Genomic DNA, 22,435 nt, shown 5'->3' with positions numbered 1-22,435 from the left:
GCACAGCTAGATTAAGCAAATCCTCTTTAGAGTCCAGTACCCAGTGCAGAGCCCAACCCAGCTAACAGATACTACTAGTTACTGTGTTGGGTCACCACCTTGCAAATATGAAGAAAAATAAATAACCTTTGCAGACATACGCCAGAGGCACGTGCGCATTTAAGCTTAGCAGAATGCCAGTGAAACCGTGAGCTGGCACTTTATTTCCTCATATCTCTCCTACCCTAGGCAAAAAAAACAGCACCCCTGTTCTTTCACCTTTTGCCTACCCTGTCTATGTAACCTGTGAACTATTTGAGGAAGGAACTGTCCTTTTCTGCAGCTTTCATAACATTCAGGTGCTTCTGAGACACAGCACAGGAAAGACCCTGGACATCCTGAACTGCAGAATGAAGACATCAAAGTGGCAATAACTGGTCTACAATGAAAAAAAAAAAAAAAGAAAGCCGATTTCCCTAGCTGACCCTAAACAAGCATGACATACGCACACTTTGAACTAGCTATTTTCTTACTAAAACACATGGAAACAAGACTGTACTACTATTAGTGGTCCGATTGCAGTACAAAGATTCATGGCTATTCCATTTGCGTGGTGTTGTCAGAAATCTGACCAGGCAACGATAGCAGGGCATTTTCTGCACATTAACTTCATTACGGACTGTCCCACCACGAGTAACTGTGGGGCATGCTGTTGGGAACAGGCTGGAGAGGAACAGATTATACCACGCGAATCCGAACTGGCAGCATGTGGGAGTGGTGAGAGCTCTGGTGTTGAAGGAGCTCTTCACCATGTACCAGCTATCGCACTCACATTTTGTCTTTGGAAAGCCGGGTACGTTCATCTGTGCCGGAGGGCAGGGAGAGCAGCGGGAAAAGGGCGTAAGTATTTGCAGCAGTTCCAAAAGCCTCGCACAGGCGTGTGCGCAGGCAGTCTCGCAGTACCTCAGGAGCCAGCGATGCAGCATCCCTGAGCAGCAGTGGTTAGCCAGCAGAGGTCTGTAGAGTAGTCGCAGCCTGAGGCTGCAGCACAGGCTGTGGAGGCTCGGGGTAGGCGGCAGACTGCGTCTGCCTGTCACAAGAGGCACCTTAACCGAGTAGAGCGGTAGGGTCGCTTGTAACTGAAGGCACAGCAGCGCTCTGTCACTGTGCACTCTGCTTAGTGGGGCTAACAGAGAGTAAAATGCCCTGTGCTGCATGGCCGCAGGCATGCACTGGTAGCATGAGCAACATTTGTGGCCGCAGGGATTGCTTACTAATATCAGGAGTACAGGTGCATCATTGCACAGTCACAGACAGAAGACACCTGGCCAAAGTGCGTTTTAACAGTTAGAAGGTTTGGCACAGCTCTGGGACCGCAACAGCAAGGTCACAAGTGACCCTGTAAATAAGAAGTCTTTATCACCATGGAAAGTGCACTGAGGTGTTGCAAAATGCTGTCCGCAAGGACAGGTGCCAGGTTGGAGTCAGAGGAAGAAGGTGTATAGCACTGAAACCCACATTACAGTACAGACAAGGTATCAGAACGGGCCCCTGCAGCCAAGGGGAGGCAACATGGGCATTTTCAAAGAGACTGAAAGCTAACGCCCTCTCCCAAGGCTGTAAGGGATGAAACAACCTCTACCCTCTGAGAAACCCACAGGGACTGGGGAATTTATACCCCGGCCTTCAGCGACTTACTGCAGCGTGGCACATGATGCAGCACACCAGGTAATGCACATTAATTCAGCGCTGGTGTGCAGGGCCAGGAAGGGCATCTCTCTGACAGTCGCTGCTCATGTTTCAGCTTCAGACTGCAGCTCCACACAAGGAGCATTACTGCAGAGCAGCAGGCACGGGGAGAAAGCAAACAGCATCGTTTCCCCCCAGTATCAGATCCCCACCCCAGGACCCTCCTCCAGCATGCTCCCCCAGCCACGAGCAGGGTCCCTGGGCTGCAGCTATGGCACCAGAAGGAGTTCTTCAGCAACAACAGACAAGCTAACAATGGGAGAAAATGTTTGTGTGGGAGGCAGCAAGTTGCACCTCTCCCCAGCCTGCTATCACAAAACTGACTGAAAATAGCTGAACTAGAAGGCTGTGGAGCAGCCACCCTCCGGTCTGTGCCTTGAGGGGGCAGAAAGCTTTCTGGATTTCTCACTTGTCCCTTTGCTTTAGGGGACACCTGTACACCTGGCTCGGCAGCAGCATGGGGTCCCTGGTGCGGCTGGGAGCCCTCAGGGAGCCAGGGACCAGCTCCAGCCCCCCGAACGGCAGCCTGCCCTGCGCAGAGTTGTGTTTCTTGTCAGAGGCTCGTTAACATATCAATATTTAATCACTGCCACTAGGGCACAAAGGAAGAGGGGCTGGGGAGAACCTGGCTTTCCAAAGTTCGCAGGAGAGGCAGCACACGTGTCAGTGGGACCCCAGGCTCAAAAGCCTGACCCCCAAGGCAGCCTGGAGGTGGGTGGGGAGAGCAGGGCACGTGCTTCTCTAGGTTTGGTTAAAGATGTCACCATGTCCCCTCAGGGACGGGCACAGTTAGTCACTTCTGCAGCATCGACGTTTTAGGGTATGGCTGGTTGGCTTTTGATTTCTTTTTCTTAGGCTCACACACACGCTGAAAATTATACTAGCGGAGGGGCAGTTAAAGTAGTTCAAGGAGTATTTGTAAACCTACAGCAAAAGGCATCAGCATGCCATGGCAAGCAGCTGCACTGTGCACACTTACTTTGAAAAGGATTACTGACTGTCCACCTCTGCTTTTCTTTCACTCCAGCTCCTGTTTCATTTCTCCAGGACCTGCCACCTCCTTCCTGAGAGTAACTAACTGCAGCTCTCCAACCTTTTGCAGTAATTTTCCAGAGAGGCAGAGGCATTCGAGGCAGAGGCATTCAAGGCACCACGGTGCAACCACACAGGATACCACAGGAGAAAACCCCACACCAGACCTGCAGAGGTCAGCCACTTCCTTGAAGAAGGGTGGATGCCATCCTTTATATCTTTCTAACCTAACTGTTCACTTCCATAAACACCACCTTCATTGTAATGCTGTTAGTCCAGCCACCCCGCTGTCCGGTGGCAGTTAATGCCACAGGGTTGCAGTTGCCAAATGAAAGGGAACGCCCCTTCATGCAGCCACACGGCTGCCTTGAGGGTGCTGAATAGCCCTGGCTGTCATTTTCTAGGACTGGATGATTAGGTCCAAAATGCCTTTGCATTAACCTGTGCAGTATTTGATGTACACATCTTGTGTTCTTCTCTTGTTCTCTGCTTTTTTAAATATATAAAAAGCATTGCTGAACAGTTGCAGCATGCAATTTCCTATAACCCGGATGGAGCGTGTTCTGGAGTGTGACAAAAGCTTGTGCTAATAGCACAAAGAACAACTGTTGAAGAGACATGGAGCTCATTTTTTATTTCTCAGCCAGCTTTCCCACTAATGTAATTGCACTGACTCCAACAGTTACATGGGTGTAAATCAGGGTCACGGGAAATCAGGGTGATTTCCTCTCCCAGCTCGTACTGTTCAGGCTCTGCAGCTGCCCTCTGCAGAATTCACCCTCTTTCTCTGTCCCTCACATTCTCTGTCAGGTATTGTTATCCACTGTAGGTTATAGCAGGAGTTTGTACAGTACTTTGAGATCCTCCGTCAGTGGAGGCTGCATTACCATTAAAGACAAACACCTCTCTTTAGTTCTACACTCCATTTTGCCATCACTATCACCTTGCAGGATGTGCCCAGCTAAATGGCACAGTTCCCATACTGACACAAGCTGAAGGCAACACTGAAGAGCCTCCTTTTGGCTGCAAAACCAGGCTGCCAATGATGATGGCTTGTCCAAAAAGAGGTGTTACCACACCATGGCGCTGTAGGTCCTGTGGGCACTCCAGTTCCCCAGCTCTGAGCTCAAAAACATTTATACCGAGGAGACGGAAGAATAAAGAGAAAAATAAGAAGGGTTGATCTTTACCTGGTGCTCCACTGGGTTCAAAAGGTTTCAGTGTGGGTTCGGTTTTTGCCCCTTCCTCCCCCTGTCTCAACAAAAGGACTCAAGATCCTCACACAGATATTTTCGCGTGTAATGCAGCCATCTTCACAAAAAAGAGACATGAGCTGTGCCATGGAGGACTGTTTCAGTGCATAGCCATTTATGCTTGCCTGGCAGGTGAGACACACACACATTTCTCATTCACGACTACCTCCTTTAGGGAATGATTAAGCTATGCTTTTGCTGCCTTTTTCCTCTGGGGCCATGGGGACTGCTCAGGGGATGAGAGAAGGTACACCTTAGTGCTATTAAACAATCAAGAGTCTTGAATAAGCCTGTAAGGAATTCACCCTTCAGCTCATAATTAAGTGTATTACATCTTTATTACCAGTGTACCCTGGGGTTTCCAAAAGGCCATTGTCACTGCCACGGACTCACACTCTCCAAATCGTTACGAATGCCATACAGAGACAGAACGGTCTCCTGCACAGCTCCTATTGGAATTCTCCAAGCACAAGTCACTGCTCGGTACATAATCAGCTCTCTGCTTCTAGTGTTCACTTAAAAATTCATCTACCATAGAGGATGTTCACAGAGTAAAGGGAGACACCATCTTTCCCAGCTATGATTTACCATAGACACAGCGCAATAAATAGGTACTTCTTGGAGTGCACTCCAAGGCTGGAGCAAGAAAAGTGGACGAGATGTGCAGCAGAAAGGGGTTTTTATCATTTTTTTGTTTTGTTTTCCTTTTTAATAAATACCTCATTACTTCCATGCTTTCTCTTCATATTCCAGGTCAGCAGCTGATGGTGAAGTTTGAGAACAACCATGAAGGATGAACCTTTATGCTCTTTGGACCACAGAGGAGCTCACTTTTGATCTCTTTAAACCTACCCACTCACACTTTCTTGCAGAGAAATTCCTACTAGCTCAGGATGACATTCCTGCCAGACTCTGAATGTCATCATATGGAGATCTGCTCCCACACAGAAGGGTGCAGAAAAGATGATGTGCTAATGAGCTACCTTCTTATCCCTGCTGTCAGTTCAGTGACTCTCCCTCCTCCTCTTCCCTTCCCCTGAACTGCAAATGTAATTGCTTTCTAGCAGCACTTCAAAGAGCCCAGTCCATCTGCAACCCTGGAATCCCTCCAGAGGGCAAAGTCTTGGCTTTGTGCTTCAAATGATCTTGTCTTTTCTCTAGAGAAGAAGGAAGGAAATACCAACCAGGGCACTGATGCAGCCAGACAGAGCAGTTGAAATGAGGCCAGCATCCCTTTTGCCATTGGACTACCCAGGCTGTCCTCCTGCCAGCACTCAGCAGGCCAGTGCAAGCCTGTTGCCACCATGTCACTAGTACTGTTATTCTGCTTGGCAGCACAACTTGTGCCTCTGAGCCTGCTCCCCTCATGCCTTTCTCAATACACTACCTAGCACCCAGCAAGCAATATAGTATCTAACACAGAGTGGATAGCCCAACGCTTAACTCATCTCCCATGTTCCATAAAGAACTTTACAATTTCTGCATGCACAGGGCTCGGATGCAGGCAAACAGGGTACTCTGACACTGCTCACACCAGTTGCCACTTAAACTTGGGCAAGCCACTTTCCCCTTCCACTCTTCCTAGGTGTAAAGTGGGGCTAATACTTACTCATCTGCCTCTGAGAGGGATAGTTAGACTCAATTAGCTAGTGTAAGAAGAGTTCTGCTCATTACTAGAGGACACTGATGCAATGTCTGAGCCTGCTCAGGCAAGAAGTATGCTCAGGCTAAAGGCAACGAACACAGCAAGGTCAACGCTATGGTTCTGTGGTACTTGTGGCCTACTGAAAGCATAAAATCATTTCAGGTGTCACGGTTATTAGCGTCTTTCTTTCACATCATCTCGCCATATGCAGATTAGAGCTTGCTGAGAGGTGAATGGTTCTGCTTAGGGCCCTTGGAAATGAATGAGGAGAATAAGAGTTGAGCAGAGGGAAAAAACTGATGAGAACCCTGTATGGGAAGAGGAGCAATTTGCCTGCTCAGTTTTCTTAGAGGATCCATAGGTACAACATTTGGCAAGTAACAGTATCTAAGCAGTTGCTTTAATTTCTCTCATACAGAGGCAACATACCAGGAAAAAGATTTGTCAATAAAAATCTGACGAAAACCAATGAAGCTTTCAAACTATGTTGTTCCCCAACTCCCTTGTTTGTGAAATCTATGCCAGCCTTATTTAGCTTTTTCAATTTAAAGGGTCATATTGAGAGCTCAACGCTGTTTTCTGCCCTGCCATTGTTTCTCAGTTTCCCATTTATAGCTGATTTTTGATTAGCCTGGTCACAGAGTATGAAATTATTTGTTTTCAAATCCAGTGCACTAGGTTCTCAGCAAACAGCACAGAAAAACTGGTGGATTCAGCTTGTAACTATTTTGATCTGATGTCTTCTGGGAAAAGGCACATGTAGCCACCAGCTGGCCTTCCCACATGGATTTCTCCCACTTTAGGGCTCTTTAGATGTTCTTTACTGCTAATGCTCAGCCATCTGATGCAACCTTTGCTACGTGTATCACCAATAGTGTAACATGCCACAATGACCCTTCCACTCAGGTACTGAGTCCTCTCAGTGCATTCCGGCATGAGCAATATGGAAAACACGAAGCTATTGCACAACCATACCATGACACCTTTCTTCCATTACCTCCAGCACAGCGTCTTGCAAATCCTTTTTAATTGCTCTCATAATCTTCCTCTACCACATATGCATCTAAAGAACAGCCAAAAATAGCTCGAAGAAAATAGGCAAATTCTGTTACAGGAAAGTGGCTGAAGTTTGACAGAGGGGTTACTTCTCAGGCTGAAGGTTTCACAGAGGATGCTATGGAGTCTAGTTTTGGCTCTTCTTTGGTGCAGAACTCATTATTGTGACAGAACTAGAAGATCTCACACCTGCTGATGTTTGAAAGAAGACACATGGCAGAATTATATCTATGTTCAACATACACCAAGTCACCCTGGCTTGAATGGAGGAAGAGAAGAGACCCAGTCCTCAGCTTAGATTTGCTCCCTCGTATTTGTACTACTTAACTGCAAGAAGTGCAGTACGTAGGCTTTACATTAGATGAATGGAGCCCTCTTCAGCTACATCCATCACCACTTTGGGTCACTCCATCACCTTGCAGCAAAATCTAAATCCTTGCTGCTGTTGCACTTAACCTGCCTACCCACGTATCCATCCGCAATTACTCATAGCCAAGGCCTTGACATGCAGCAGCTGTCTACTCCCCTCCCCTCTGTCTGCTCACCCATGGAAATCCAAGGGCTAAGAAATCCCAGGGCTCTACTGTGCTGCTTTGCACTACATGGCAGTGCAAACTTGGAAAGCCACTTTAATGAGGCAGCTAAGGGGGAAGAGGAATGCTCGGAGGTGGATGTGCACCCTAAACTGCTGTGCTATCAGATGTTAGCTTAACCTGTTGAATAGCAGTTTGCTTGCACTGCTCATTTAAAACGTATACACACAACCCTGCCAGCAGGTCTGGAGGGGCAGTGAGAAAAAGCTGGGACAGACTGAGTGTGGTGAACTTTCCCACCAGCTGGATCTAGAAGAGAACAGCTGTCCACTGCCTTCGTTCAAGGAGATTTCATATTACAGGCTCACATTTCAGCACAGAAGGTGATGAAGCAGGGGATAGGAGAGGAATAAGTGGCCAATGATTCAACTAGAGATGCAGCATTAAACGGTCCCTGGACAAGTTCGATCTCCTCAGCCATCTCCAGGATTGGAGAGAAAAGGCACTGGCAGGTTTGGAGAGATTCTTCATACCTCAGACTCTGAAGGCATCTGTTACGTGTAGACTCAGACTCAAATTAAAGGAATCACTAACTGCTTAATCTCAAGCATGTTATTAAATTCAGCATCAAGTGATTTAAACATATTCCTAACAGTCTTCACCCAGGAACCTCCAATAATTTTGGTCGAGTCTTGCTTTGATAAGATCTTTATTTTCTTGTGTAAGCTTTAAAACATAACAGGGTCTGATCATAACATTATACAGGCAGATGGTCAGTCCATGAGCGGGCAGCAGTGTGGCTGCCCACTCCTGTTTGACGCAGTGGAATATGGAATAAAGCTAAAGATTTTGGCATTAGCCTGCAGTGACAGACTTTAGGACTAAGCCTCTGCCAACCAAGATCCTAGAGAGCAGAACACTACTGTCCTCTCACCCTGCATCCACCTCTGCATTAAGCCTCTCTCCCCCAGACAGAGCCCAGGTGCTCCAACTGACATCGCAAGCTACCTGCTGCTAGAGGCTGGGGTCTTGGCAGGTTGTAGCCAAGCACTATGGGATTGAAGGTGGTGAGATTTGAGGGTGATTTAAAAAAAAAAAAAAAAAAGAAGAGAAAACTATTATCCTAAAGAATCATTAGCCTCTTAAAGGGCTACAAGGCAACAGCTTTCCTATCTTAGCTGGCACAGATTTTCTAAAATGGGACTTCTCTTGGAAATTACTAAAATATATTGGAAAGCCCCCACTGTACTGCAACATGACATGTATGTGTACCCCACAAAATTAAGAATGGGCTGTGCATGTCCCAGCACTTCCGAGGGCAATTTCACATTCATCAGAAGCTGGAACGCAAGCAGCTGTACAACCACTTTGTTTTAATTGTCTAGGGACTCTGGGGTAAGAGTTTGTTTATTTTCTTACAGGAAAGATGGACTCAAGGAATTGGTTTCTATCCAATGCACACAGGTACCAGGACAGAGAATCTTTCCTCGATAGTGCAATTTGTACTAAGGTGGGGTTCACACATCTTTGAGGGTTTGAAATACATGTGTTAGCTCAGAGTTGTGAAATCTTATACTGAGGATACCATCAAGGGAACATTTCAAGGTTTTTCCTTGAAATGAGAGGAGGAAAATACCTATTAAAAAAAGCTGACATTGTCAGCTGTTGTCCTGGCACCAGTCTAGTGTTCCCACCTCACAAAGATCTGGCTGTGTTCTCCTTTAGCCTGATGTAACCTCAGGCTACATGTAACACCAGAGTTAGTAAACAGGCGGTGACGATGCCCCTGCTTGTGTACAGCATTCCAGTCCAATCATTACATCACATACCAATCAGTCAGGTTATGACTTTGATATTCCGCTGACACACCAGTCATCAGCCTCCAGCATCCACGCAACCAGAGTGCCCGCAGCTTTAGCCTGCCGCAGGAGAAGATTCCCCATAGTCAGCACTCTACAGCTCACCGCCAGATCTCACACTGGCCATTAAACAGGGAGGGTGCCCTGGTAGAATCTGGATCCAGATTCATCCAAACTACATTGCACTTCACCCTGTGTTGTTATGACTGGCTGGGTGGCTCTGGAGGTTGAGTGTTAGAGATGTCTGTATCCCTGCACCCACACTACCCTTTACTCCAGCCAAGGCAGATAACCTGCACTTACATTCTGATCTGGTGACATTATCACTGTCACCATGCACAGACAGACATAACTAGGCAGGGTATTTGGCACTGGGAGATACCACAGCACCTCAAACTTCCAAAGAACTGCTGAGAGCTGACATTAGAGGGGGAAGAGCAACAAGGAAAACTCTGGCCTTGGTATAAATAGCCATGCTGAATTCAGTAGCTTCATCTAAGTTTGGAACTGACCTAAGAGCAGAAGCTAAAAAGTTCAGCGTGTAGCAGGGTCTGAGATAAGACAAGGTTAGAAACATGAGAAGAATTAATATCTGCAATGGAGAGATGTCATGGCAGAGCTGGAAAAGTTTAGTGCCAAGTCAGGATCAATAGCAGAAGCAGAGCAGATGGAGAAAAACAATCTCATAGGGAATATTGATAGGTCAGGGTCAGCCAAGAGAGACGCAACATCAGGACATGGTCAGTGAGTGCAGGAAAAAGTTCAGACTATGCCACTGCAGCTACATGCACAGGGGAGTTTCCCAAGCAGACATGAGAACAGGCTAACAGTAAATACCTTGTTCTGTCAACACTGAATGCAGGTTTTGGCCACAGGAATTAAAACATTGGCAAAGTATGACAGCTCTTGATGGAGCAGAACTCTATTTACTGGTGCCCACAGGTCACAGATAGCTGAGGAACTCTTAAGTGGAGCTCATAGTCTTCACTAGTGATCTTAACCATCCAAGAGCTTGGTCACTGGCAGCCTATATCATTTCGCTGTCAATCTCACAGCTACTGTGTGGCCCAGCGCCTGTCCCTCGAGTCACCATGTTCCCTGCGCAGAAGGGGATGCAATGTCACATGAGTCACTTTCCTGTTGCCTCCCAATTAGGAGCAAGGACCACAGAACTGCACTGTCAACACTTCCCACACACAGCTGACATGGCGAGGAGGTGCAGCAGGAACATCTTCCCTGCACCTAGAAAAGCTGTCGAGTTACCCTTCCTTACCATAATTCGACCAAAAGGCTGGCAGTGGCCTTCTCACATTTGCACTGGGAGCAGGGAAGCTGTAACCAGTTAACAGACTGGCTGTTCAGGGCTGCAGGAGCCCTGCTTGCTTAGGCATTCAGACACAGCATGGCAACACAGCTACTATTTCATGCAAAACTCACCTGTGCCTTATTATACCCAGGGAAGAAAAGCAAAGGACACTGCCTCTGGGTAGTGACTTCCTGTTTCTGCCTGGAGAAGGGAGGTGAAGTCAGTGCCTCCAGGTACAGGCATGTCTAGATGACACAAAGCTAGGGCAGAAACGCCAGCGATCACAGTAAGCCCAGCTGGTACAGCCACCCAGTCCAAGGCTCTTTGCCATGAGTCACGAGCAGTAGAGGTGGAGCAGCCCAGCGGCTCCCGGTCTTTGTACGTGCTTGGAGTCAGCTTCCCCAAAACACACCCCCTTGCACAGGGCAGCCACAGGGAATTCACCCCAATTTACGCTAATGCTCTGACTCACCCTGTTTATCGGTCTCTCTCTTTGCAGCCACTACAAGAGCAGTCTTGGCCAGGCAGTCAAGTGCCTGAAGCCTGGCCACTGGTGTTCCTCCTACCCGCCTTCTGTTACCACCACAGCCTGTGACTTGATGCAATATGCCCTCACGAGCCTTCTGTTTCCTTCTTAGTGCAGGGCAGCACAACCATTCTGCCACACAGCCCAGGTTTTTCATGCAGGGGCAAAGGAAACTTTCCCTCCCCAAAAAGAGCACAGTAAGACACACGTATGGCTGTTTTTCTTTTTAAAGCCAAACCCAGACTTCAAAGAGGCTGCAACCAGAGCCACTGCCAGTCTGGTAACGGACCACAAAAATCATGACTTCTCTTAAAAAGAGAATCCATTTTACTCCACTAGAAAAATTCTGTTCCCAGATGGGCTACAGCTGCACTTTCTGACCTCTCATTCCAGAGGGCTTGGAAGCATCATATCTCCTAAATGGAACTGAAAGAGGTTTAATGTTGAAATAATTTTATCTTCATCATCTTGAATAGTTTTTAAGCATTTGAGAGTCATGACATCCCCATGATGGAAGTGATAACACCAAGCTTTCAAATGCTGCTACAGTGAACTGCCACAAAGGCTATGAAGCGTGGAATGCACCAGGACCACCCAGGACAGGTCAGAGCCAACATGCACAACAACTCTGTCCAGGCAGATGCTTTTCCTGTTTTGATCTTGCGTGTGGTTGAGCGTAGGAGGACAATGCCATACAGAAAGCCCAACAGATACTGATTACTTTTGAATATTCTCAGCTGTCCAGCCATGCAAGTTCTTGCCGTCCCCACATGCAAGAAGATGGCAGGCACTTGACTTCACAGAGCAGCACGACTGGCACCCAGGTTACAGGCAGGAGCACAGCCAACCTCGGAGAGATGCTCCAGAACTGACCGCTGGCCCACAGTATGGAAAGGATGATCTGGACAGACTGCTGGGCAGCACATGTTACTTATGCATTTGTGCTCCAGGCTGAACAAGAGTGTTTCTGTGCAACCTGCGCGTATTTATGCAAGTCCTCTGTGCTTGTTATCCTGGCACTCAGCTTTGTCTTCTGGGGCAGAAAGACAGCCTGATCTGACACACAGATGCTCTCTCTGAATTAAAGAGCTGGCAGAACTTGCTTATCATATTTGCCAGGGCACCACAAGGAAGACAGGCAATGCTTAGCAGGTGTGCGAGTCATTTCTTGGCTTATTAAGTGTTTTTTCCATAACATTTTGTTCTAAATAAATAGCATTGTGCTTTAAAGGAAGGTGACGATCATTGGCGCATTCTGCTCCTCATCTTTAAGAAGAGCACCTGTAATTAGTAAGGACAGATCTTCAGATCTGCTGGGCTAATCACAAAGAGATTCAGCAAAGGAAACCACAGACCTAGGTTACCAAACTAAAGGGAGAGCAAAGCAGAATTTTATTTTGAGACAGCTGAGAACTAAGGGCCCAAAACCTAAGTGGACATGATTTAGGAAATCACAAAAGCAGCGGAGTTACTGTTGAGCCAGAATCTGTCCTATTAATACCACAAAACCAAACATGTTGGCTCACATACAACATATCTATAGCTATTTTTCAAACCTCAAACAGTTCTCAATATAGGTGCCAGAGGTACTAAAACATAAGGACAAATATTTTCAGCTGTTTATTATAGGAATTCTCCCCAGGACTGCAAATTCCCTTCAGACAGAGACATAGTCATCAGAACACAAAATTCTGCTCAGTGTGGCCATGCTTAAAGCAAAGTCTTTCAGTATTTGTCACTAACAATAACCTACTTGGTTATTTGTCACTAACAATAACCTACTTGGCCACAACTTCAGGACCACATAGGGTTTTTTGTCACAGCAACCAGACTTTTAGTAAAATAAGCAAATAAAACATTTTGTCTTCCTCTGCATTAAGCATCACAGTAGCTAGCTCAGTTGCTTGCAGCAACACTCAAGTATTCAGAAGAGTGAAATGCAATATAAGCAAGGCATACTTACGTATTAGAAACTGTAAAGGAGAAAGGATCCAGTGAAGGAGCAGCTTCCTATCAGGATAGCTACTTATCTCTCTTTCTCCACAGTGATCCATAAGTCCCACATGGAGAGTAGTTCATTTATTGCTTTGATTGGATAGCCAACACACACATCTTCCTGCCCTAGAGCAATCAAGAATTGAAACAGAAGCACTGTTACTACCCTCCTTTTTGCCTTGACAAGGATTTGGATGGGTGGGTAGTAGGTGGGTTTCCTTCCTTCCTTCCTTTGTTTCTCAGATGAAGATTATTAGTGACTGGTGCAGGTGCAAATCCTTCCCTCTGGCCACAGCAAGGAGGGGCAGGGCTGCTGCGGGACTGGCTGCTCTCCTTACAGTAGGGCATGCTGGGCTCTACCAGCTGGCTGGTAAAGGGAGGATTTGGTCCCACTTCATGCTGCTTAATCTCATTCCAGACTTCACCTTTACTCTCGCTTTATAGGCCTTTCTCACACCTCTTTAGCTGTGTGGTTTATGGGCTTTGCTCCCAAGGAGAAGCCTCTTGTGCCGTTATTACACTTGGGAACCTGCTGCTTCCTGTCTTCAGAAAGTGTGCCGGCTAGTTCTGGTCCTTTCTTAAAGCTTGGTGACAGACCTTGTAGCTCACTTCTCTGCTGGCAAGAAGAACATGAATTTCAACTTCCTTCCACCCTTCAGAATTCCAGCTGATGCTGTAACGTCACCTTGTTTGGGGTTTCTCAGTAGTCAGGGGATGAGATGGTGCTTCAGGGTTTGCGTTTGTTCTGCAGCTCTTGCTTTGCTGTTAGTACATCGATCAGGTATTTCAGAACTCTCAGTTTGTGCCTGTTTGGGGCTCTGTGGTCATCCTCTAGCTAGCTGTGTCTTGGGTTTAGTAGAAAATGAATCCATAACATTCAGGCCACAGGGAAGCAATGCTTGTTACTGTGATGATGTGGCCAAGAACAGCTGCAAGCAAGTCAGGACAAAACCTTATCACTGCAAACTGATGAAGCTTTTCCAACACCACAAATCTGTGGAAATTCTGGAGCTTGGCTTCAACTGACTGAGGCTACACTCCACTATTTCCTGTGATGCTCCTGAAATGGAAACTTTCTGCTCTTCAAACCAGAGCATTGGATGGAAAGGCACTGTAGGTAATAGATTTAACGACAACACATAATCTCTGTTGCAGTTAAATCTACATGAAGTAGTTATTGTTCTGTTATTGGTTCTTCAACTGGAGGAATGGGGGGTGCAATTTTAAAAACTTGCAGCTCGGCAGGTTAGGATATTCTTTTCAATCTCCAGGCTATGCTACTCATGTCCAGTTAATGCTCATATGCTTTTGTGCCAATTCAGTTTCAATAACAGCTCCCTTCTCTTCTTCTTTCCCCCAGTCACCAGGATAAACCCCGTGATGTAAACCAGTCCTATTTCTCTGTTTACATATGTCCAGACTAGGCAAGTCCAGCATCCTCTGTGAGGGAGGGCTCTTCATCCCCTCGATCAGCCTAATAGCTCTTCCCTGTTCTGTTGATGCTTTCATCTTTCTTTTGAACTGTAAACAGTCTTTCTGTTGCAGCTTCAGCAGGGTATTGTGCAACAGCATTAACTCTTGTTGATTTGGCAGGTGTTGCCCCCGTGCAGCCTGGAACTGCACCAGCATGTCTCAAAATAACAGTACCCAGTTAATGCCCCCCAATTTTCCTCTCTTATCCAGTGCAGTCATCTCCCCTCTAACAGTTCCTGTCTGCATCTCACCTAGTAACTTGTCATGCAGTACCCTATTAAATACTTCACTGAAGCCTAGACAAACTACATCTGTACATTCTCTTCTCTGCAAAAGACAATTATCGAAGACAGCTGTGAAGTTAGTCTGCAGTGAAGTGTTTTGCTAAGCCCATTGTGTATTTCATCTATATTTGCATCCTGAGTTATTCTTTCTGTCAAAGCACATAATAGAAAGATTTGTGTGTTATTGAGGTCAGGTTAACAGGTCTTCAGTTTGCTACATTGCATTTTATTTTTCATGCCTCAAATACAGGCACTGCTTGCTATTTTCCAGGCATGCGGTGCCTGCCCCACTTAGCTATATTTACATTCCTTCCAAATAAACTCTTGGTTTGTGTCTGTTTTTTCACCTCCCTTGACACAAGCACCAGTTCTTTGAACTGTGCTTTTGCTTCAGATGTTGTAAGTTTTTAAAAGCCTCGTAACAATCCCCATCCTGTCTTTTATTGGTTTCCATCTAAGCTATCCTTAGTCTTGACAGTCATATTGCTACCTGTTATCTCACTTCTTTCTTGATCCTCTTTTTATTTGACTAGAAAGCTTCTTACTGAGTTTTAAACTTTAAACTCTGCAATGTGTAAATTACCCTAACTTCTGCAGCTCTTGCTTCATTCCATAGCAAAGTGCCAAAACAGAGGTTTCTCTGTTGCATTATTCCTTTTCCACCCTGTATGAGCTCCCTATTATTTCTTGAATCTTTTTTGAAATCAGCTGGTTACTTCCCTAACCACTTTTCCTTCCCTGCTTAGGATGCAAATCGTAGATTGCTCTCTACCTTTGACTTAAAATTCTGAGGGTCTTCCACATTTCTGTCTTTGGACTCTTCAGCCTACCTGCTTGTATCAACCAGTTCCTTCAAGCTTTTCTCAAATCTGCTTTGTTAAAATTTTAGCTAGAAACCCATTTTTCTTCTCTTTATAGTGGAAGTGAAACTAAATGACAACACTGAATCAGCCTGGATAAGGAGCTGACATTTACAGTCAAGGCTGAGGTTCCCAGCCCAAGCCATGTGAGCCCATGCCTCCTCTGCCTGTGTCTCACCTAAAAGCTGCCAAGGTGGACATCAACATGACTCCTCAAAATGCCCTTCTAGGTGTCAGTGTAGTGTCTGGGCAGCAGAGTAAGGCCATGGGAGAGCAAACAGCAGGGAGTTAGTTACACTGCACCGAAGGAGGAGCCAACCTAGCTCACGGCTTACAGCCTGGCACTCGGATGAGCTCCTAGGCTTGGGACGCTATGGGCTCAAGCAAAAGGGGTTTCCAGCAGGTCTGTACTCAGCTTTTACATTCAGTATCCAATTTGCTCATCCCTCAAGCTGTGCTAGTAGGAAGTGTTTGAGTTTCTTTCCCACCCTAAAGGAAGAAAAGACAGAATTCCCTAAGCTCCTGCTACAACCCTCCACACTGTCTCCTCAGTCTCTGCTCACTATGTCTGCCTTTAACCAAGATAAAATCCAGTCTGAAATTGGAGTTCTGATTCTTTATGGAGACATTTTTTATGGACCAGTGCTGGGGGGACCTCAGTATCAGTCAGCATCATGGAACGTGACAGAGGGGCAAGGTGACCAGAGCAACCGAGGCCAGCTCCTGCCAGCCGGGTCAAAACTGCCCACCAGCTTGAAGTGAGAACGGGAGGGGAAGGTGGCAAAAAGCATAGTGCAGAAGATCACTTTGGTGTACGTGACCTAAAAGCCAAAATGATAATGCTGGGTTTTCTTCAGAGGACTTCTCCATCAACTACCAGGCTGCTGGGGATTGATGGCCTGTTAGAATGCTCTTTGGATCTATGGATTAGGTCGTGTGTGTCGTCGTGTGTCCCCGCCCCCCCCCCGTCCCCCCCCTAACTAATTCGAATGCAAATCAAGTTCATGGTGGCTCAATCAAGTTTGTCATTCCCATCTGTGGGCATTCAGTAGTCTTTGGGATACGAATTGGGCACACTGCAAAAACTACCAAGACAGCTGGCAACAGTCAGAGCTGTAGGAGCCATAGGGGTGAACAGACTGTGTATGGAGTGGGTCAGCAGCAGCAGCAGCTTAAGTTCTGTCCTGCAGAAGAATCCCTCAAACTATTAATCCTATTAGTAGTGTTGACGTGCAGGCCACCTAAATGTGGAGACTGGTTTCCCTGCCTTGTTTGATTTCCACTTGAATGGTGCTTTGTATGCATGGTTTCCTTGTTGTCCTAGATAGGCAGGCTTTTGTTCTTCAGTCTGGTGACCTTACAGTACTGTATCCACTAGAGTTTAGGGTTGTTCTCTTTAAAGTACTGGCATGTCCTTTGCCATTTTTTCTTCTTTTTGCTGGGGACTGTATTTAACCCCATGAGTTAAAGCATTTAGCAACGAAAGTGCATTCCCCTTGGATGTAGCAAACAAATCCAAATACAGCCCTGCCTGCTGTCCCATACATCATTCCTGATCCCCAAGCTTTAATATGGAAGCTTTGACAATGCCGCTTCTGTATTTCTATGTTTGAAACAAGGACGACTGCATATTTATATGGTAAGTGTTCACGTCTGGAGGAGACTTGCAAATGCCATAAGAATTGGATTCAACAAACAGAAGTGAGTAAGACCCTTGGTGATGCACATGGATATGGCATTGTGATTCTCAGGGGAATAGTACTTGATCTACATCGCTTCAAAACATCAGTGGCATTGTTTGAATCTCATCTCCAATTGCAGTAGCGGTAATCTTTATTGAAGCCTTAGGGAAAAGGGGCAGATTTATTTTTTAGATTCGCCTGTCTGCTCACTATAGAGAGAGGAAAGCAGTGCCAAGCTGTTGGAGGAAGATGTGGTGGTACCTGGAAATGAACTGGTAACCTTCCTGTCCCCAGTCTCTGTATTTTTTGAATAGAACAACTTTTGGTAAAACCCAGTGTGTGCCCTCAGCTTACTGAAGCAAATAAAAGCCTGAAACACAAGATGAAGCTAATGACAGTTTCAATCCACTGCTACGTGTCATGCCAGCCCTGTTGTTGGTTCTGCTGGCTCTGGGGTGATTCACCACTATCCTGAAAAACAGGCAGCTCTGGCACTGTTAGTCACTAGGCACTAACATGGGAACGCTCACTCTGGGGAAGCAGAGCATATACTGCTGAAGAGAAACTAGCTCCTCCTTTTCCTGAAACCTGGAAAAACTAGTTTCAGGATGTAACAAATAAAGCTACGACTGCCTTTTCCTCCTTCCTAAAGGTTTCCAGGCCAAAATAAAAATTCTTACTACTGTTAAGCTTTTTTTAAATTATAAATGAGTATGACCATTTTCTTCCACTCCTTTTCCCCTTAGTCACTTTTAAACTGTTGAAATCCTACGGTTTTTTCCATCACCTTTTGTTGTACTCCCGAATCGACATCATTTTCCTTAACAGTTAACTCCATTGCCGCTCCATATCCTCCCTCACACCTGTTTGCACATTCCTGTGGTTTAGTTTGGCAGGCTGTTCTCCTTGCCTTATGAACGCAAGCTAGTCTTATGAACAACACTAGCAGACACTAAATCCTCTCCCTAGTATCCACGCGCTTTACTTGCATAGCCACATCTCTACCGCCTGCGAGGTAGCTGTTCTGCTCATCCCTTCACCCCTGGTGATCCTCATGCCCTTTGATTTATTTAACCAAAGTACAATGAAGGTACAGTCAGTAACAAGAAATGGATTAATGAAAGCGTGAAACAAAAAAATATTCTTAACCTCTTGCTATATATGCCACAAGTTCAGTAACAGTCTTCCCCCAGGCTGTGCTCCTAATGATGGAGCAATATCCCAATGTCTTTACAAGACAAAATCAGGGACTTGACTTCAAAAGGCGTTTCTAACCTCATACGTAATTGACCTGGGTGTAACAGCACTGAAGGGAGCAGAGATCCGCAGTGTTTAACTGGTGCGGGATCTGAAGCTGGTCCCTTCAGGCTTTTGCTTTAGGCATTGGCTCTCCATTGCAAATCTGGCCTAGCTATGTAGCGGAGTCCTTTGGCAAGGTAGGAGTCACAACTGAGACAGCTCTGCAATGGAAAGGAGCAATTTTTCTCCCCTGGCAGCAAGCATGCAGTCACCCCCCAGTAGCACATTTTTAATTTCTTTATCCAATTTTCCTTAGCTTGTACTAGCAGATAAGATATCTAGTGCTTCATTTGCAAGACATACATAATCCAGCGCATTTCTCAGATGGATAAAATTCACATCCTGGGGAAAGCTGAAGAAAGAGGCTAGATTTTTTTTACTGGTATCACTAAGACCAGAACCTAGCAAAAGCTTCTTCAGCTTATCTTTTAGACACTGATTTGTCTGTCACTGTTTGTGCCCGTGCTTGATAAGGATGATGCAGCTACAGCCAAATGTTTTAATGCTTTTTTTAACTACATATTGATGTTTTGCTCAAATTTCCCTGGTTTTAGCAGGAAAAATTTCCAGAACTAAATACGAAGAATATACGCTTGCTCCAATGGGACACAGAGGACTGGTTCAATTCCCAGATGAAACTGGTTTCATTTGATTAAAAGGCCGTGTTATTTTAGCATTGAGAAACTGTATGGCTAAGGCAGGAGTCTTGTATCTTAGGAGCCAGGATCTGCAAGACTGAAAACGTGAGACTAGAGATGTAATTCTTGTTTTGCCAAGCAGAGGTTTGATACAGACAGCTGCTAAGAAGAACACTTTCTAGAGCACTTTCTTGTCTGTGACTAAGGCGTCCGAGTATGGCAGCTGTACAAGCAGGGGATGGAGTCACATTCTGCCTATGGAAAGGGACCGGTGGGGAAGGAATAAGAAGCCGCAAGCCTATCACAGCATGGGTGTGCGGTGCGAAGGGCTGGGAGGACGCAGAGCCTGAGTAAGACAGAGAAGGTGACTGGGAAGAATGCAAGTGGAGAGGAAAATTAAGGAGCTTTGAGCTCTGCTAAGGCTGACCTTGTGAAGGGTCATCCAAGGTGACAAGTCAGAGAGTCAGTCACGCCGGGCGGGAGAGACGGGCGTGCTGTGTAAGGCATGGCAGGACAGATGTGAGAGCATGCAGGCTGCTGAATGTGACTGTGAATTCACCCCGAGGTGAATGTGCCAGCACCCACCACAGTCTGTGTACATTGCAGCTGCAACGCCCTGTTAAGTAGAATGGAAATGTGGGTGCTGGTTGGGTGGGACCCAACAGGAAACTCAAGAAAAGACTGTGAATAGACTGGAGTTACTCGATGCAGAGGACAAGAACAATAATGAGAAATAGTTCTATAAAAACAACTCAATGGTTTTGCTTCTCATTCTTTCCTCTCTCCCGCCACCAAAATGAACAGCTTTGTTATTTGAGCCCACCTATTTAGCTGGGCTCTTCAGCCATCACAACCTGCTGAGAGCTGATTTACAGACCCTGGTTTACAGCTGGGTCTCCAGGACGTGATCCAAACACAGATCTCGTACACAGACAGCTCCCGGACCCATCTACATAACGAATGTCATGTATTCCAAGCCCACACTCCAGACCGAGTATGACACGAGGGAGAACGGCGCAGCTGGCTGTATTCAGCGGCGTTTCCTCGCACTGGTGTGGCTTCTGTTGCTGTTTCACCTACACTCCTCACGCCTCAGCCCTGTTGATGTCAGGAGCCGTCGCTTCACCCAGTTTAATATTAACCGCTCGCTTTTCCGACGCAGCAGCTCACGCTCTCGGAGGAAGCCCGACCCGGGCGTGCGGGGCCGGCTCCTGAGGGGGGCTTGCCGGCTCCCTCCACCCCCCAGTGCCTCCCTTTTGGGCACGGCGCGCTCCGCTCCCTCCGCCCCAGGGCCGCGGCACCTCGCCGGGGATGAGCAGCCGCCCACCGCGGCGCGCAGGGCTCTGGCAGCGGGAGATGCCCTGGGATCAGCAGGCGGTCCCCCGGCAGCCTGCACCGAGCGCTGACAGCACAGGCCGATCCCTCGACTCGCACCGGACCCCGTCTCCCGCGGCGGGCGCCTCCCGCCCCGCCCCGCCCCAGCCGCTTCTCCCCGCCGACGGGCCGGGCCGGGGTCTCCTCACGCCCGCCCCGCCCACGCGCGGGCTCAGGGTAACGGCCGCCCCCGCCCCGCCTGACGCAACCCGCGCCCCGCTTTGCCCCACGCGCGGCGCGGCGAAACATCCCGCCCTCGTTGCATCACCCGGCGCGAGCCGCGCCGCCCCGCGCCAAGGAGGGGCGGGCGGGGGCGGGGCGGGCGGCCCGGCCGGCCTTTAAAGCGCCGCGGCGGCGCGTGCCGCCCCACGAGCGCCCGGCGCCGCACCCCCGCAACGGCCCTCAGCGCCGCCGCCATGAAGCGCGACCCGCAGCGCCCCGAGGAGTGCGCGGGCCGGCCGGAGCCGCCGCCCCTGTCCCCAGCCCTCCTCCCCTCCCCGCCGGGGGAGGCGGAGGGCGCGGAGCTGAAGCCGACGCCGCCGGTGTGGATCTTCGGGTACGGCTCGCTGGTGTGGAGGCCGGGCTTCGAGTTCACGTCGCGCAAGGTGGGCTTCATCCGCGGCTACAGCCGCCGCTTCTGGCAGGGAGACACCTTCCACCGCGGCAGCGAGAGGATGGTAAGGGCGGGGGCGCCCGGCGGGGGGGCGTTGGGCGGCCGTCGGCGCGGGCTCGGCCTCTAACGGCTCTCCGCTTGCCTCTCCCTCACAGCCCGGCCGGGTGGTGACGCTGCTGGAGGACGGCGGGGTGAGTACCGGGGGGGCCCGGGGCGGGCAGGGGGGTGTCAGGGCGGCCTGGGGGGTGGCGCCTGCATCGGCAGCTGGAAAGTGCTGTCGGCAGCCGACTGCTCGTCTGCCCTCCCGGGAGCGTGAGGGGGCTGTTACCCTCCTCCGCCCTGTTACCAGCTGTGCACAGACCCCAAAGCAAGGCAGACTCGCTTCGAAATGTTAGCGGACTTGTCCGCTGCGGTTAGAGCATCCCATAACCACCTTGCTCTTTCACTTTTAGGCATGCACGTGGGGTGTAGCCTATGAAGTCCGTGGGGAACAAATCGCTGCGTCGCTCCAGTACCTCAACATGCGAGAAGCTGTCCTGGGAGGCTACGACACCAAGTTGGTGAAGTTCCACCCTCAGGAGAAAGACGCAGAGGAACCCATCCTGGCTCTTGTTTACATCGCAACACCCCAGAACCCTTCTTACCTCGGCCCAGCATCTGAAGAAGACATTGCAGCTCAAATCATTGTCTCCAGTGGTTGTGCTGGTCATAACATTGAGTACTTGCTGAGACTGGCAGACTTTATGCGCTACTTTTGTCCTCAAGCAGAGGATAAACATCTCTTCTCCATCGAAGAGGCTCTTATTTCCATCCTTCCATGCCTATACTACACAGAGGACTCTCTAGAGGAAACTGCAAGTGTCCCTCAGAAGTCGAAGGGTTGAAATAGAAATTTTCTTTTGCAGGGTCCCAGTAGAAGGAACATAAGGGAGAAAGCAGTGGGGATGCTCTTAACTCTGATAAAATATACTGGACTGAGTGAATAAAGGGAGGATTAGCAAGTAGTAGGGGAGGGAGGAAGTGGAGTAAAACATGCTTGCTAAAGGACTTGCAATGAGTACCTGTTACACTCCTTACCTGCAGCACCACGATAGCCATCACTGCTTTCCAGGTGGGGAGCAGGGATCTTTGCTGGAACTTTGCTCTGTAAGACTTGCTTTCAGGGGTCAAACCCGAAGCACTCATTTTCTTTAGAGAAGAAAGAGGGTCATCTATTCTGTGCACTTTTTTCTTTTTTTTCTTTGAAGACTGGTTGAGCAGGACTTGACTGGGTTTAAGC

General features: G+C 47.9%; 1 protein-coding gene across 1 annotated transcript; it reads left to right on the top strand.

Annotated features, from left to right (window-relative positions):
- Nucleotides 1-20,959: 20,959 nt before the first annotated feature.
- On the top strand, nt 20,960-22,148 carry CHAC1 (ChaC glutathione specific gamma-glutamylcyclotransferase 1). Its single transcript, XM_059819815.1, has 3 exons — nt 20,960-21,220; nt 21,312-21,347; nt 21,609-22,148. The coding sequence occupies exons 1-3, from the start codon at nt 20,960-20,962 to the stop codon at nt 22,038-22,040; spliced, it is 729 nt and encodes a 242-aa protein (XP_059675798.1). The 3' UTR covers nt 22,041-22,148.
- The last annotated feature ends 287 nt before the right edge of the window (nt 22,149-22,435 follow it).

Source organism: Gavia stellata, chromosome 7 (assembly GCF_030936135.1).
Source record: "Gavia stellata isolate bGavSte3 chromosome 7, bGavSte3.hap2, whole genome shotgun sequence".
Taxonomy (NCBI): domain Eukaryota; kingdom Metazoa; phylum Chordata; class Aves; order Gaviiformes; family Gaviidae; genus Gavia; species Gavia stellata.
This window is presented reverse-complemented; position numbering and strand designations above follow the sequence as displayed.